At 36.5% G+C, this 15873-nt stretch overlaps 1 protein-coding gene across 1 annotated transcript; it reads right to left on the reverse strand.

The window, feature by feature from the left end:
* Positions 1-1686: 1686 nt before the first annotated feature.
* mef2b (myocyte enhancer factor 2b) lies at positions 1687-15627 on the reverse strand. The gene is made up of 9 exons (XM_053512604.1): positions 15561-15627; positions 10509-10586; positions 9909-10112; positions 8122-8250; positions 7565-7748; positions 6354-6499; positions 3636-3711; positions 3442-3544; positions 1687-3352 (listed from the first exon to the last, which is right to left on the reverse strand). The coding sequence occupies exons 2-9, from the start codon at positions 10560-10562 to the stop codon at positions 3085-3087; spliced, it is 1164 nt and encodes a 387-aa protein (XP_053368579.1). The 5' UTR covers positions 10563-10586; positions 15561-15627; the 3' UTR covers positions 1687-3084.
* Between the last annotated feature and the right edge of the window lie 246 nt (positions 15628-15873).

A 15873-nucleotide genomic window follows, 5' to 3' on the forward strand; every position in this document is an offset into this window, starting at 1 on the left:
TTAACTTAAATTTAAGTTATAAAGTGAAAAAATAAGTGTAGAATTTTCTTCTTCCTGTGATCTTCAGGAAATATTTTTGTATTATGCAACTTTCATTTAAACTTTTGGCTTTTTAAATACACTGCCTGGATTAAAAAATTGCTTCATAGGGGTCAAATTATTGGCCTCCATTAAGTAACTGCATCAAGTTACTATAACTGGGTTAAAATCTCTTCAACAGATTAAAACTTGTAAGAACTGTCCTTAACCTTCAACTTCATGGAAGAAATGTGGTAAGAACCAAAATCATGAACGATAATCATATGAATGTAAATGCTTAGTAAAGATGCAGGATAAAAAATAAAATAAAAATCTGATAGTTAATGTAAAAGCATTTCCACATGCATAATGTGATGAGAACTCAAAATTGGAACTAAACAACAGTGTGGCTACAAAAAAACCACTTGTTAGTTAGACTAATCAGGGAAAAAATTGCTAGGGAGTATAAAGATTGCTTTCTTTACAGGCTATTATAATAATGTTATTCATCGATTAGTTTGCAAGTTATGCTTGGAAATATTACATGGTTTTGTACATAATACATACTAATGCAGACATTATAAACATGTCTTCATTATTATATTATATTATATTACATATAATGTTTAAATGGGCCTAAATAACTCTAAACAGGATACAACCAGCTAAACAACAACCCAGCCAACTGACCCGACACCTTGTGCATCATTCTAGTCAGATTCTGTATAAATGTCAAACATCATCACACACAAATCATGTCATTGTTCAGACAAACACCCTGCAGTTCTGACCAGACAGACAAAACAGATGGCTACACTGCCATGTTGCAAAATTATTCATGAATGCCTATTAACACACAATTAGAAAAAGATCCAGAATAGTGACAGTGACTATTATAGTATTAAGACAAAATCCTTATACATGCAGAGTCCGACCCCCTGTTTAACTGTTTAAATATCATTTGTGTCTCTGATATTTAATTTACAAATAGCTATGTAAAGGTAAAAGACAATCGAGACATGTGTGAAGGTTCTTTTGTAACAATGCATATTTTAAATTAACCATAAAAATATTGTTGCCTGTTTGAGCCAATTATTAGCAAATCACTACACTTTCATAATATAATCATTAAAAACATTTAATTTATGTATGAATTAATTTATAGTCACATGCTTGCAATACTTCTTTCCATGAAACATCCCTTATTTCAGTTTCAATCAAGGCTTTTATTTCCCCCTCATCTTCTATGATATTGTAATTTTATCTGCTGAGATTAACCAATTGAATTTAAATAAATTATTCAAATTCTATTAGCTTTAATGCTAGTTAACAAGAATTTGTGTATTTGCTAATTCTGTGTTTAAAACTCAACATATTACTCGTCTAGGAGCATTAAGCAATACTGTATGAAAAAAGAAAGGTTGTTGCAAAAGATGGAAAACATTTTATAACAGCAAATTGTATTTTGTTGGTGTTGTTGTTGTTGAGAAAACCACATTAGCCATTAGCGCATCTGAGATCAGAAACAACTCGACAGGTTTTGCTGCAAATGAACAAGGCATAAGGCTTTCCATGATTCTAAAAAGTTCCCCATGTTCACTACATTAGCTTCACAGCTTCAGTGCAAACCTGCAGAATGAAACTTCACACAGAAACTCTGGGGAAATTTTGCAGCATTTTATTTTTAGCCGACTTAAACAAAAGGTGTCAAACGTGTCGTTATAGTGAACAGAATCAAATGAACGGAACCAGAATTTTACAACATTATTAATATTAATAAAAATAAAAAACACACGTGCTGATATTAATAATACTCACTTCAGCCACAAACCAAGTGTAGAAACTACTTTTTATTTTCTTTTTATTATTATTCTTTTTTTTTTTTTTTACAAAATGGAAACAATCCACACAAGCTAAAACTGAGCCAAATGCTCTGTGGTTGATATGTGCTGCCCTCTTGTGGAAAAACAGTGAAAAGCCTGAACTAATAATAATAATAATAATAATAAACCCTGGCTTTCTTTCATAGACAGAAACAACTCTATATATACTGTAAATCCATATAAATGACACAGGGTAAGCAACAAGGAGAACAAAAACTATAACTATTATCAGTATTTCTATGCAAAGTATAATATTCATTAAAATATTAAAAACAGAATTTCATAATAAAATAAAATAGCCATAATCAACAGACAGGTATAAAACAGTTGGATACTGGATTTCAGTCCATTTATGGTTATGTATGCAAAATATATGTACAGTGTGTTTAAAAAAATGTAAGAAAATAGATTTCAGAGACATTTCTGGACTACAGTCATGTAACAATGTGCCCTGTGTTTTCTCAGAAAGTGTTGGTGTGTAATAGGTATCATCTTTCAACGTTTTTTTTTTTTCAATAAAAGAGACAGAAATCCAAAGGGGAAAAAGGTAGAAAATGAGCTGCAGTACAGATTGATGATGTTCACAGAGTCCCTGAGATTTTTTGGTTTATCAGGCAACAGCGGCTTTAGACAGTTTAGAGCACAGGTGTCAAATCCTCTCCAGAAAGTGGCAGTATGTGTGTGTGTGTGTGTGTGTGTGTGTGTGTGCGCGCAAGTTTTCATTACAACCAAGCAGAAGCCACACCTATATACCATCTGTTTAAGTGGTTGTTCTTCCCTTTTTAACAGACTACATGTTTGGAATTAAACTTGCACGCACTCTAACTCTGTCTGGAGAAGATTTGACATCTCTGGGGCGTCCTTTTTAAAATTATTCAAAGCCTCAATCAGAAACAGATGAAAATAAATCAGCACAATGGCTACTCAATGTAAGATAATAGTTACTCATGTAATAATTTAGGCCTATGTTATAAGTGAACCATTTTACCGTCATTTCTTATAAACCAGAGAAGAGATTGATTTATAATTGGTCTTGACCAATTTTTCAAATCAAAAGACAACATGTTTAGAGCAGTCAGGTTTTACATTTCCTTTCTGAAAGAAACCTAGAAACACTGTTTATGTTAACATTGTACTGTACATGTACTTCTTAAAATAAGTCTCATCGAGGCTGTGTGTACAGTTATCTCTGCCAGCCATCCCCGGACTCCATGTGCTTTAAAGTTGACTCACTCTCCTCCTTATCCATGGATACGTATGACCCGGGAGGTGGCCGGCTCATTCTGTCAGGACCACCAGCTGGTGAATGATGGGAGGAAGGTGTGGCTGGGGAGACAGTGTGTTCAGGAGATGCACGCTCTGATTTGATATTCAGGTTAAGGGAGGAGAGGGACGGGGATGATGGGGAGGAGCCTTGGGATGAGTAAGAACAGCCTCCACCTGAAGACATCCTGTACATAGAGCAACAAATACAACATAATATATGTATACCTTAAACATTGTACGTATTTTCCCCTCAGAACTCTAGTGGAAATCTCACCCTGCGTGGATCACGGATTGCTGTGGCTCCTGCTGCGTGAGAGGCTGCCATGAGTTTGCAGAGCTGCGCTGAAAACCCACTGCGTAACCCGGGTGGCAAAACTCTTTAGAAAGCGACAATAGTCTATTACTTTTATGATCCACAGAATTTAGAATAAGATCTCAACACTGATTTGAAGAGAGCTCTGTGTTTACCTGAAGTCCCATAATTCCAGGCCTTCCCTATGGGCATCATGTGGCTTCCAGTGTGCATGCTCTGATAGAGCGCTCTCTGATACACAAAACAAAACAAAGACATTCCGAATACTTTAGACAAGAGTAATAATATGCCAAATGTACTTAGCAAGACTAATAAGATTAATCATAAGTATCAATCATTTTAATGTCTGCTAACGTCCTATGGATGGATCTATGATGGCTGACGTCTATGAGGGAAATCTAGCTAACATTTAAGGGAAGCAGTTTGAATGACTAAATGTCCAAATTATTGCACACTAGGATCAGAAAGCATTGCCTGCCTCCACAGTACTCAATAATACATTCCACTAATTGCTGTTTTTCTCTTTTCTATACAATCATATTTAACAGTTACTGCCCTTCTTTTAAATCTCTATGTTTTTGTGTAAAAACATAATAAAAATCCTCTGATTATAGCAGGTCTTATTATTAGGCAAATACAACCTCAAATGAACAACAACATATAACTTGTTTCACTGTGACATTGCTTATTTAACAAAAATGAAACCAAAATATGTTGTTGTTTATTTGATCATCAGTAAATGTGCAGACCTCAATAAAAGCAGAAGTTTTGGCAGTTTGCTGGTCTGGAGCATTCAGGTGTGTGTTAACACAATGCCAAGAGGAAAAGACGTAAGCAATGTTCCTAAAGAAGCAATTGTCAGACCCTGCATTGCTCAAAGAAAAAATCGAAAACATGACTGCACCTGAACAAAGCACAAAGCTTCTAAAACAATGTCCCATAGAAAGAATAAAACCAAAGTAGAGTTTTTTGTCCTTAATGCCTTAGTGGCATGTTGGGGGAAGCCAAAGAGTATTTGAACAGAAACACCTCATATCCACTGTCAAGCACGGTGGTGGAGGGGCTTGTTTTACAGCCACAGGTCGACCATGAACTCCTCTGCATGCCAGAGTACTCTTAGCAAATATGAGGGCATTTGTTCAATAGCTAAAGTTTGGTCAAAATCTGGTCAAGCACACGAGTCAATCTACATCAGGTTGGCTAAAAAATAAAATAATCAAGGTTTTAAAATGGCCTCGTCAAAGTCCAGACCTCAAGCCAATTTTAAAGCATACAGTTCTTGTTCTATTGACAGATCATTTTGCTTATTTCTAGAAATTATGTTTAAAATTAACAAAGTTATCTGCCAATGAAAGAAGAAAATTCTGCTTAAAACTTGAATAAAATATGCTTAGAGGACGAGAAGATAATATTATATTTGGTTTGCTGCAACTCTGTATTAACAAATCATAAATAAATTTAAGGGTGGCCCGATGTACAAAACGCAATGACATTTCCAATATTACAACCACAGTTCTTAAAACACAACCAAAATACAGACATTTCACAAACTAATAAACCATTTTATGAAACACAACAACTTTTGTGTTTGTGCTTTGTAAAATGTTGTGTTTTGTGGAATGTGGTCATGTTTTGTGGAATGCAGTTGTGTTTGGGGAAATGTGGTTGTATTTTGGAAAATGTTGCGTTTTTTTTTTAATGTAGTTGTGTTATGGGAAATGTTGCATTTTTATGAATGCGGTTGTGTTTTGGAAAATGTCACTGTTTTGTACTTCAGCGTCACCGTATAAATTTGACCACATTAAAGATAGTTTCACTTGCTGTGATATTATTCATAGCAGCGTAACTATGGCTGTTTTGCCAAATCTTACTCTATCATGCAATTTAAAAAAAATATATGTACTGTAAATCAGCAAGGCACTATTATGATGTTCATTAATTTATTTGAAAGCTGTTAGAAAGAGGTCTGAATAAGGTTTTTTGACAAGGCAATTAAAAAACCTTACATGCAAGTTTGCTCTCATTAACGCAATCTAACTTGCTTAAAGGTCAATCCACAAGTTAGAAATGTAGACAAATAAAACTATTAAATGGTAGATTTCATGACTTGTTAGCAGCATTAGGCTTACATCAAAAAATGAAGAAACCAAAGATATTGTACGTGTGAGTGTTTATATGATCGATATATCGATATGTCCAATTCACCCCTCAGACCTATATTCTTTTTTTACTCTTTTACACTAGCAATTTCCTAATTTTTATAATCTTTTGCTTAAAAGTGATCAAACCTATAATTGTTTGTTGTTTCATTTAATGTTATGAATCATCCACAAGACAAGTTAATCCCCTTTTACGCTTACGTTATAGGAGCTGTAAACATCATTCCCTCTCCGGCATCTTTTTTTTTTTTAAGTTTCAAAGGGGATGGTGGCTCATTGTGTTAAGACTCTGAGTTACGGTTCAGAAGGTTGGCGGTTCGAGCTCCAGCTGCTCTATATTGCTGCTGATGGGCGAGGCCCATAACCCTGTCTGCTCCAGGGGCAACATGATATGGCTGACCTTACGCTCTGACCCCTGTCTAGTGACATGAAGCTGGGATATGCAACGAATAAAGAATTTCACTGTACGGTACCATATGTATGTGACAAATAAGGGCTGAACTTATTCTGCTTGTGACAGTGAAAGCTGTGTCTTTATGGTAAGGCGGCTTAGATTATCCCACAGAAAAGAGATTTTACTTCACGGATTCAACAGCATTACAGTATAAATATGAATAGATTACTACAAGACAGCACTACAAAAGCTCACACACAAAAACAAATAACGATTTGTAATGTTTTACATGCGTGACTTCTTTAGAAGAAATCTCTTACCGCATTGGTCAGATTGCCACGAGCCACACCCAGTCCTGGATGAATCTCTCCACGCCGCCCATCATTGGTCAAGCTCAGTGGAGGCGGAGTCTTCATATCCAGCGCTCGGCTCAGGTTGCCATGGGAAAACATCGAGTAGCCGAAGCCTTCGCCCACGCGCAGACATATGGGAAGTGAAAACAAGATGTGGGCGAATTTCTTTTTCACCCCTATCCACCCACCATCTCAACCTCTCACACTCTCTCTTGCCGAAAGGAGAAGTCATTGTAACAGCTGACCTTTTTCGTTCAGTCACATCTGTATATGTGGTGGTAGCAGCAAGAAGTGTCAAGTGCACCCTAGACACATTCAAGCAGCACTGGAGATTCAAGAAAACCACGTTTAAATATGTAGCCTCACATCTAGTTCTCGGTGTACAGGTTTACTATCGTATGGGTTAAACTGAAGTCTGTGCCACCAGCCTCCAAACATAGCATCGCAGCAAACACTGAGAAGTGGACTCTGACCTTGTGGTTTACTCTGTGGATGCATGTTCTTTACTACTAATAGCAGTGGAGGGGTTTATGAGGAGGCTGTTTCAAGATGTCCAGCAGGTGCAAATTTCTGCATAAAAACCACAGCCTCTGCCTACAACTACTGTTTCACATGTGATTTCATGAGTGTGTGCGGATGAGTGTAGGGGCTGTTTCATAGCTGTACTTCCTGTGTGAAAAGTGCAAAAAATATCAGAGGTTATAAGCCATAATACTTCATTAAAGTATACCTCGTGTCTATGAAAGTATGTCAGAAGTCAGGTACGGTTTATAGACACTTCTAATCAGATGTTGGGGGGTTAGACAAAAAAAAAATAACTGCAGGGGGGCCTCAATAGCTAGCATTCTTCACCATTCAATAATAAAGAAGTTTGTCAGTTCTTGGGAGCCCCCTACTGGCCTGGGGCCCCACGCATTTACCTGCCTTGCCGGTTGACACACAGCACTTCTGGTTATAATTAGCATGTGCGCAAAAAGACAAATAAAAGCAATAAAAGCAGTGATAAACATTTCGACAGGGACAATCCATCAGGTGGGATTGCAGAGACACCACCAAACATCATCTGACATCAATCCACATTCTGTTTATATAGTTTTTGTAATCAGTGCTTGCAGTTTTGGAAATGATATTGCATTTATAAGAGGTACATATATATATATATAAAGTTTTGTCCTAACCTGCATGTGTGCCCATGAGTGCGGAGTGTGGGTTGGTTCCAGCAGGACCAGCTGACCCAGGCCTGGAGCTCAGAGGTTTGAAGGATGATGATCTATTTGCTCCCAGGTTGGTGTTTGTTGGGTAACCGTTCTCACAGCCAACACTCATCAGCATCGGAGACTCTGAAGGAAGTATAGATGGAGCCTGTGAAGAAAGAACAGAGCTTAAAACCACCTTAAAATATAAGATATTAGAATGAAATATAATGATTGCTGTTCTTGGAAGACCTCCATCCTCAATGAACAATTTTGACAAAAACAATAATATGGGCTTTAATGCTTTATGGCCGTTCAAGAAAGGAAGCACAGAGACTTAATATAATATAAACAATACGCCTCTAAATATGGTCAAGATATAGGCAATATATTCTGAAATACTGTATATGTCAGGGCATGGAATACATTTTGGAATGAAACAAACTTTTTTTGATTATAGGCACATAAACAATTCTATATAATAAGACAAGCAAACCTGTGATTTTTTACATTTTGAATAACTTTTATTTGTGCATACTGACATAGTAACGTTGCCTGGAAATTGAGAGATCCATGCCCTCATTCAGCAAATATTTCTCCTGGCCTGTCTGCATGTTGTCCTCATGATCAAGCTCAGCTCCATCCAGGCCCAGCCCTTTTCTCCGTAAGGTCTTCAGTCATCAGCAAACACAAGACAGGAAAAAAATTGTTTCAAATACAGTACAATAAGTACAATCTCAATGCTGTTTTTTTTTTTTTTCCTACCATAGTTTAAAATCTTACTATAGTACTGTACATTCATTCACAACCATGACACACATATAGCTGCCATGTGTGTGAGCTTGTGTGTATTTTCTGATCTGATCAGGTTTTTAGTCTTCCAGGCCATGTGGTATGTCTTGTGCATCCGTGGGATTGTATTTGCTATTGAAGGTGAACAATTGAACAACAGATGCGTCTACTATTAAAAGTAATACTACGATTCACATATCACTGATCCGTGCAATGTGTGATAGTGATAATTATAAATTAGATAGTACATCCTGTTTAAACAAATATTTGTGTAACCTGGCATACTGTCAAATAGAATTTTCATAATTATTTGTAAGTCTCATAGATGTAAAGCTAACTCATTAGTGACTAGATTTAACCCCGCTGGTGTATGTAAATCCTGAATCAGATCTATTTCCATAACAGCAGCTCTAATAGAATTTCTACATGTATGCTTTTAGTAATGACTAAAATGGGAACTTTTATGAGCGCCACTGCACATAAACGGATTATAAAATGTATAATCGTGGACATTGTGAAGTTGTCTTTGACGACGAAAAAAGACTCTAAGTCAGGGAATTACTATTTATAGCTGCTGTATCATAAGTGATAACAGGAACTAACTTGTTTCACAGAAACTCCACAACATTAAACATAATGACAAACACACAAAAGTATAATATGTCATTGCCTAGTAAAGTTTAGTTATTGTTAATGCTGTCAAATCGCTGAGAGCAAAGTGGAATAAAACGTGTTGTTAGTAGTAAAAATGATTAACTTTGTGATTGACTGTTTTCCTATAACAGCAGACCGTTAATAAAACATTGCTTCTTTGACACCCTGATCTTTTGTATGTGAGGCACCAATGATAATTTGAAATTTGAACTCAAGACATTTTGAATGATTGCTATTTTTTTGATATTTTGAACAATTGACATTTACGGAGCACAGTATAAGACGCGGGTTAGCCGCAGCGAAACCTTTAAATGGTTCAAATAGTTTAAATAAGGCTGTACGTGCGATCCGGGCTGAGGTGTCTCAGAGCCTACTGCAGTTGTTCCAGTGAACATTCAGCGAGTGGAGCACCTGATTCCTAAAGAAACTTGCAGAAGAGACGCATCTGTCTGTGGAAACTATACACACATCATCATTTACGAACACCACTTGCACATGGCACACATGACAGTAACTTGACTGGGAGATGTTGCCAAATCCCTGTACAGTGCTGACCTCGCACCAAGCAATTTCTACAGTTTTGGGCCATTAAAGGAGTTCCTGGGAGGCTGGGGTTTCAGAAATTCATAGGCAGTCTGGTCATGGCTCTGGAGTACTGAGAAATCTTTATACCTTGATGGTATCCAGTGAAACGCTGGGATAAGTGCATTAGTACAGTAGGGAATTATATAGAAAAAATAAAGGAAGTTTTTACTTTCATAGCTGTTTCCTATTATTCTGCACAATAAAAAAAATGTTATGTCAGTTTCCAGGTAAAAAAAAATGATTGGGTATTTATTTATATGGGGAAAGTTGAGGGCAGGCCATGTGTGTTTGTGTTCACCTCCAGTATGTCGGTGTTGGTTCGGCTCTCGTGAGGTTCGCTGTACTCAGTGTACTTAAGGAGCACTTTGTCCATGTCAGTGCTAGCATACTGGAAGAGACGATTGGTGCTGTTGAAGATGATGAGAGCAATTTCGCAGTCACACAGCACACTCAGCTCGTATGCTTTTTTCATCAGGCCAAACTTACGCTTGGTGAACGTCACCTAAAGAAACCACAGACAGGGGGTTCACAAGACTTTACCGTTTTAAAGCTGGTCGATTAACAGTAAAACTGCTGCTGAGAAGAACCTTGCGGCTCTACAAACAGGTTTAAGTGAAAAGTAAAAATTTTTCCTAAAAGTTACATCACAAAATCATTCATTTGATCTGGTTTCAAGCCATTATAAAAATGAGATTATCCAGGTTACACAGATGCTTCATTATTATCATAAGTATGTGTAACATCTGCATGTAAACTTTAGCCTCAGACTATATGATATATTTAATATCTATGTGTTCTCAGTAAAAAAAAACAATAATAATCATCAATAATCAAAATAAGGATAATAATTAACCATCATTAACCATCATTAACCATGATAATCATGATACAATCGTACCTGACGGTTTCGCTGGTCAAGAATCCGTGAGATCTGTATTTTCTTTCGCCCCATGATGTTCTTTTACAAGGAATGGTTCTGTAAAAACATCAGGGTTTTGCATCATTATGGTAGGTTATTAAGCTAGCCCAAAATCACTACTAGATCATATTACACAATAACACATTTTTTTTTTAAACAAACTCTGTAAAATATTTTTAACAAACATAGAACGTATAATATTATTTAGTCCACTCAGGCACAAAGTATTGTTTTCACATTTTGTAAGTTGGGAATTGGTGCTTGGTCCTGATGCAACTGGTCCCACTGCCTCCTTGCCTGGGACAGGTGGGTGTGTATGTACACCCCTGAGGGGGAAAAGGGCTAAAGTTAGTGCAGACTACCGCCCCCAAAGTCTGAACAATCCCAGTGTGAGTGTTTGCATTTCCACTGGGCATGGGTTAAATATATGCCATCTCCATTTAAAGGAGTGCGACAGGCAAGGGTTCACCACCATTAAAATAAAAGCAGCACGTCTCGGTGCGGGTTTAGTTCCTGTCCACCCCCTGTTCTCCCATGAGCAAACTGCAAACGGGTAAAAGTTTGTGCGCTAAGGAACTGCAGCCAGCAAAAGATTAAAAAAAAATATAGAGAGTGAGAGATCCAAAGAGAGAGGTCTAAAAAATTCCATAATACAGAAATTGTATGTACACTTAATCTACACCAAAAGATTAAAGCTTAAAGCTTTTTAAAAAAGGTTGTACTGTATGTAGAACGCATTTTGATAGAAAACCCTTAATTGTAAGGTTCTCCATAAAATCGTGACGAATAAGTTCCAAAAGATGAAGCCCAATGCTTAATGATATTGGAAATCCAGTAAAAATTGTTTGGGTGTGTGCCCTGTCCAGGGTGTACCCCAGCTCATGCCCAAAGTCTTCTGGAATAGGTTCCAGGCCTCCACGACCCTGTACATGATAAGCGGTATAGAAGATGAAGATGATGAATTTATAATTGCAGTAAGGTGGTGTGGCTGGACATTGCTGCTGCCTTACAGCTCTAGGATTCTCAGCTCAGTTTGCTCAGGTTACTTACTTCAACATGACATGATTGTGTGGATTCTCCCTTTTTTCTCCTAACATGAATGTAGGTGTAATTGTTACATACAAAGGTGTGTGAATCTACGGGTGCATGATGCCTGACGATATAGATACATTCCATCCAGTTGCACACTTGGCATACACTCCGGACCTGCCACTACCTTGACCAAGATGGTTACTGAATGTATGTTTAACAATAGTACATCATACAGAAGATGGTTTCTCTGTTAGAGAAAGGCTGAACATTTTTAAAAAGCTAGAACTTTTTAGTTAAATTAAGTTATGCCTGACTTAATATTTTCAAACTCAAAATATTAAACCTGAACTCTTTAGACTATAATGAGAATGAGAAACACAGTCTCCTTACAAAAAATTTCCCATTTTTAAAAATGTTTGGATTGTTAATCGTCTCGTTTCTCTCTGCATAGATGCTGCTATGCAGTTAAAAGAATCTATCTACTAATGCAAAAACTCTCTGAGCCATCCATCCCTTCTTCCCTCTGGCCTCTCATATTAAACATGTTTGACCTCGGCTATTTTTGGTGTTTCCAACTCAATGGTGAGCGGATACAGTGCTGCGGTTCCCATGACCCAGCAATGCCCGCTTCCCTCTCGCCCACTCCTGGCACCCAGAGTTCGAGGAATCCAGAGGAATCCATATTTTGCGCCATTCTTACCTTATAAAGCAGACGCTGGCCTACGCTGTGTAAAGCACAAATGTTCTCGCCTATTCATTTCACAGGTGACTGCATGTTCACACCGGACAGTTAGCATGTACAGATATGAATAGAAATGCAGGGAAGTGGTCTTTCTGACAAGAGATCTTTATCACAAACCTCCACATCTGTCGCTTTAAATCCTAGTTCCTCAAATTTGCTAATGCATCAGCAAAAGGGTACATTCATAATCAGAGCTATACATCGGTGCAAATGCAACTTAGTATATAGACTTTGACCCAACTTTTGATTTAAGAAAAATATTTTCCTACTGAGTCCTACTTTATAACTATTTTAAGAAAGATAAATTAAAAATAAAGATTGTTTATATATATATATATATATATATATATGGAAACTAATGCATTAAGATTTTAAAATGTTGACATTCTAAATGTAAAATTCAGTTACAAAATTCATGTACTACAACATAATAATGTAGCATGTTGATATTTGTATTTTTGTATTTTTTAAACACTCCAGGTACATTTATTTCAGTTCTTTTGCTTGTTCCTCAGCGACAACACTTAACGGTTTATCTGTGAGCGGCGGATCCAGAACAAACCCCAGTCAAGAATTAAAGAACCCTTATATATATATATAAATATATATATATATATATATATATATATATATATATATATATATATATATATATATATATATATATACTAAGAATCCTTGCATGTATATCAACATGCAAATGTCAATTTAAAATAAACTATCATGTTTTTGATGGAATTTGCGCGAGGTTTAAGTTTTTTTTTTTATGCAAACGTCTTTAACAGCTTTAAAAGACTTACTTTAATAAAACCCATGTAAGCACCAAAGCAGAAGTATGAACAACAATCTCCCTACAGCTCTAAGACTATATTTAATGTTTGATAACCCAGTTATTCGACACTTGCACCTTTTTGCTCGCCTTCGCTTTGTAGCCTTTAGCAGTGCTGCTTCCTCTGAAGACTTCCCAGAGGTCAATCAGTGGAAAAGAAGATGCGCAACCATAGAGGACCTTCAACACTACAGCATTTCTCTCCCACAGGGGCCCGAGGAGACTAATTACTACAACCGCCATAGGAATAACACTGACTTAGTACTAACAAAAAACAAAAAAGGTTTCATCATGACCTTTTCGCAGCTGATAAACTAAACTCCTAAAGGAGGCATTTTACATAAAAAGTAAAATTATTGACTATGCTGTAAAAGTTTGACTATGCCATCAAAGTTTAGTCCAGAATAAAATTATTTGGTTTGAATAATGAATACTTAATAATTAATAATATTTTGTATAGTATGCTTTTGTGTAAAAACACCTAAAGGACATGAGAGTATAAGTAAACGAATATAAATTTATCACTTTAACTGTTTTTTTTTTAATATTGCTTTACTTACATTAAAAAATTTATATATTTTGAGTAATTTGTGTTTGTCATTTAAAATCAGCAGACAGAAAGCTAATTTCAGGTATCAAATGTTCAACTCCTCAGAGACACAGATGAGATAAGAAACTAAACTTCGCCAGAAATAGCAACCTAGACTCCCATTTGCATGTGAAATACATACATCCACAACGCTGGTGCAGAGATATGACTGAGACAAATAGGAGCATGAGTAAAGATCTCATATGAACCATGAAGCACTAAACATTTATTAATTTATTTTTTATTAGCAAGCATGCATAAATGTTTGGTGTGGTAAGAAAAAACAGAACATGGCCAGACCTCATACCTAAGGTGGCCCCATTTTGACTAGGACATGTTTTTTTAATGAGTTTTATATTCTTTGTGCAGCAAGTATAATAGTTATTTCTACACGTCTGCCCTGTAAACGTCCAGAAACTGTCAGTGTGTTCTAAATTGACATTACTCACTCTCACAATTCTATTAAAAAAAACATGTGGTTCTTCCCCAACCTGCTGCCACAAAGTTGTAAGCATGCAAAGGTCTAGAATATGTTTGTAGGTTGTAGCATTAAGAACCCTTTCACTTAAAACTTGAATGGGTTACAAACCTGTTCCAGCATGACAATGCAAAGATCGTTTGCCAAGCATGGAGTGTATAAATTTAAGTGATTGAAGCGCTAAGAGCTTTGAGATGAACTAGAACTCCGCACCCCAGGCCTCCTCACCCAACATTACTAATGCTCTTGTGGCTGAATGGACAAATCCCCATGGCCATGTTCGAAAAAACAAGTGGAAAGCCTTCTTAAAAGACTGAACACTCTTATGACTGCAAGGAGGACCCAACTCAGTGGTACGGTCCATGGTGTTGAAGTGGGTATGATCTGGTGTGATGGCCAGGTGTCCACATTCTATTGGCCATTATAGTTTAGGGTTTACACTGTGATTCCCCCACAAGTTCCATCTTAGAGGATAAATTCTGATAAACTGATGATACATTTTATCTATTGAAAGAATAATATCAGCCCTGGTATTTATAATATTAAGTAACAGAACATAGACCAAACTAAGACAATTCGCACGAGTGGCTATGGTCTGCGGCAATTTATACAACTTATGTCATCTCTAAATGATAGGGCAACGTTATTAAGGTTTAATTTTTGCATTAAACCCCATCAGCATTTTACAAAGCTTTAATAAAACTGAGAAGACTGAATAAAACTGAAAGAGAAAATTAATTAATTAATAATTCTTATATTGTTTGTCCAGCATGCTCTTTTCCTACATTTATATATGACCCATGTGCAAAACAAGTTACTACAGTAGTAGTAATTACATATCTTCTGCATTCTACATGGAATGTTTTATAACCTAAATTTCACAGTCTTTCCAGCAAGTACTGTATTTACTGTAGTAACTGGTGGATTATTCTATTTACAGGTCAGTACTACGGTTACACCATTAGCAAGTCTCTAACTGGTGGACAGAAAGTCTGCATTGAAAATACATAAAAAAGGAAATAAACACTGACTCAATATGTTTTCCAAACTGGAAGGTGCCAACATTCCTTTCACGGTCATGGCTCTAAAATAAGTAACTCAGCATGTAGACCAAAATTAGGCTTCATCCATTTGGACATATGCTTTTTATGTAGTTTGGCTATGGGTTTGGTTATGCATACTACTCATAAGACATATTGATTAAGAAAAATTCAATTTGGAAAAAAATAGTTTGCCTATAAAGACTACCTATAAAGACAGCAGTCAAGGTCATTTGCTGCCCCTGCTGCAACTTTACAAATATGTAATAATAGACAACTCTTTCAAAAAAAACCTTTAATTAATATTATTATCTCACTCACCTGATGCTGATATGAAGAGTACAGGGCAAACAGCAGCTCTGAGTCTATGCGATGCTTGACTACAAACACATCCTCCAGCTGTTCATACACTAGCATCTGCTTTGAAAAGTAATTAGCATAGCTCCGCCCACTGATCACACTATTGGTTGAAGCGGACTTCACTCAGGCGTCACTTCATTTTACTCTCATGCACTCTTTTGTCTCAGAAGACACACAGAAGCTGTTATACTCTTAAAGATTTGTATAACATTCCACCTCTTTTAATAAATCATTTTTGCAAATAAATGTATGTTAGACCAGAAATAGTAAACAT

This window comes from Clarias gariepinus, chromosome 15, assembly GCF_024256425.1.
Source record: "Clarias gariepinus isolate MV-2021 ecotype Netherlands chromosome 15, CGAR_prim_01v2, whole genome shotgun sequence".
NCBI classification, from domain to species: Eukaryota; Metazoa; Chordata; class Actinopteri; order Siluriformes; family Clariidae; genus Clarias; species Clarias gariepinus.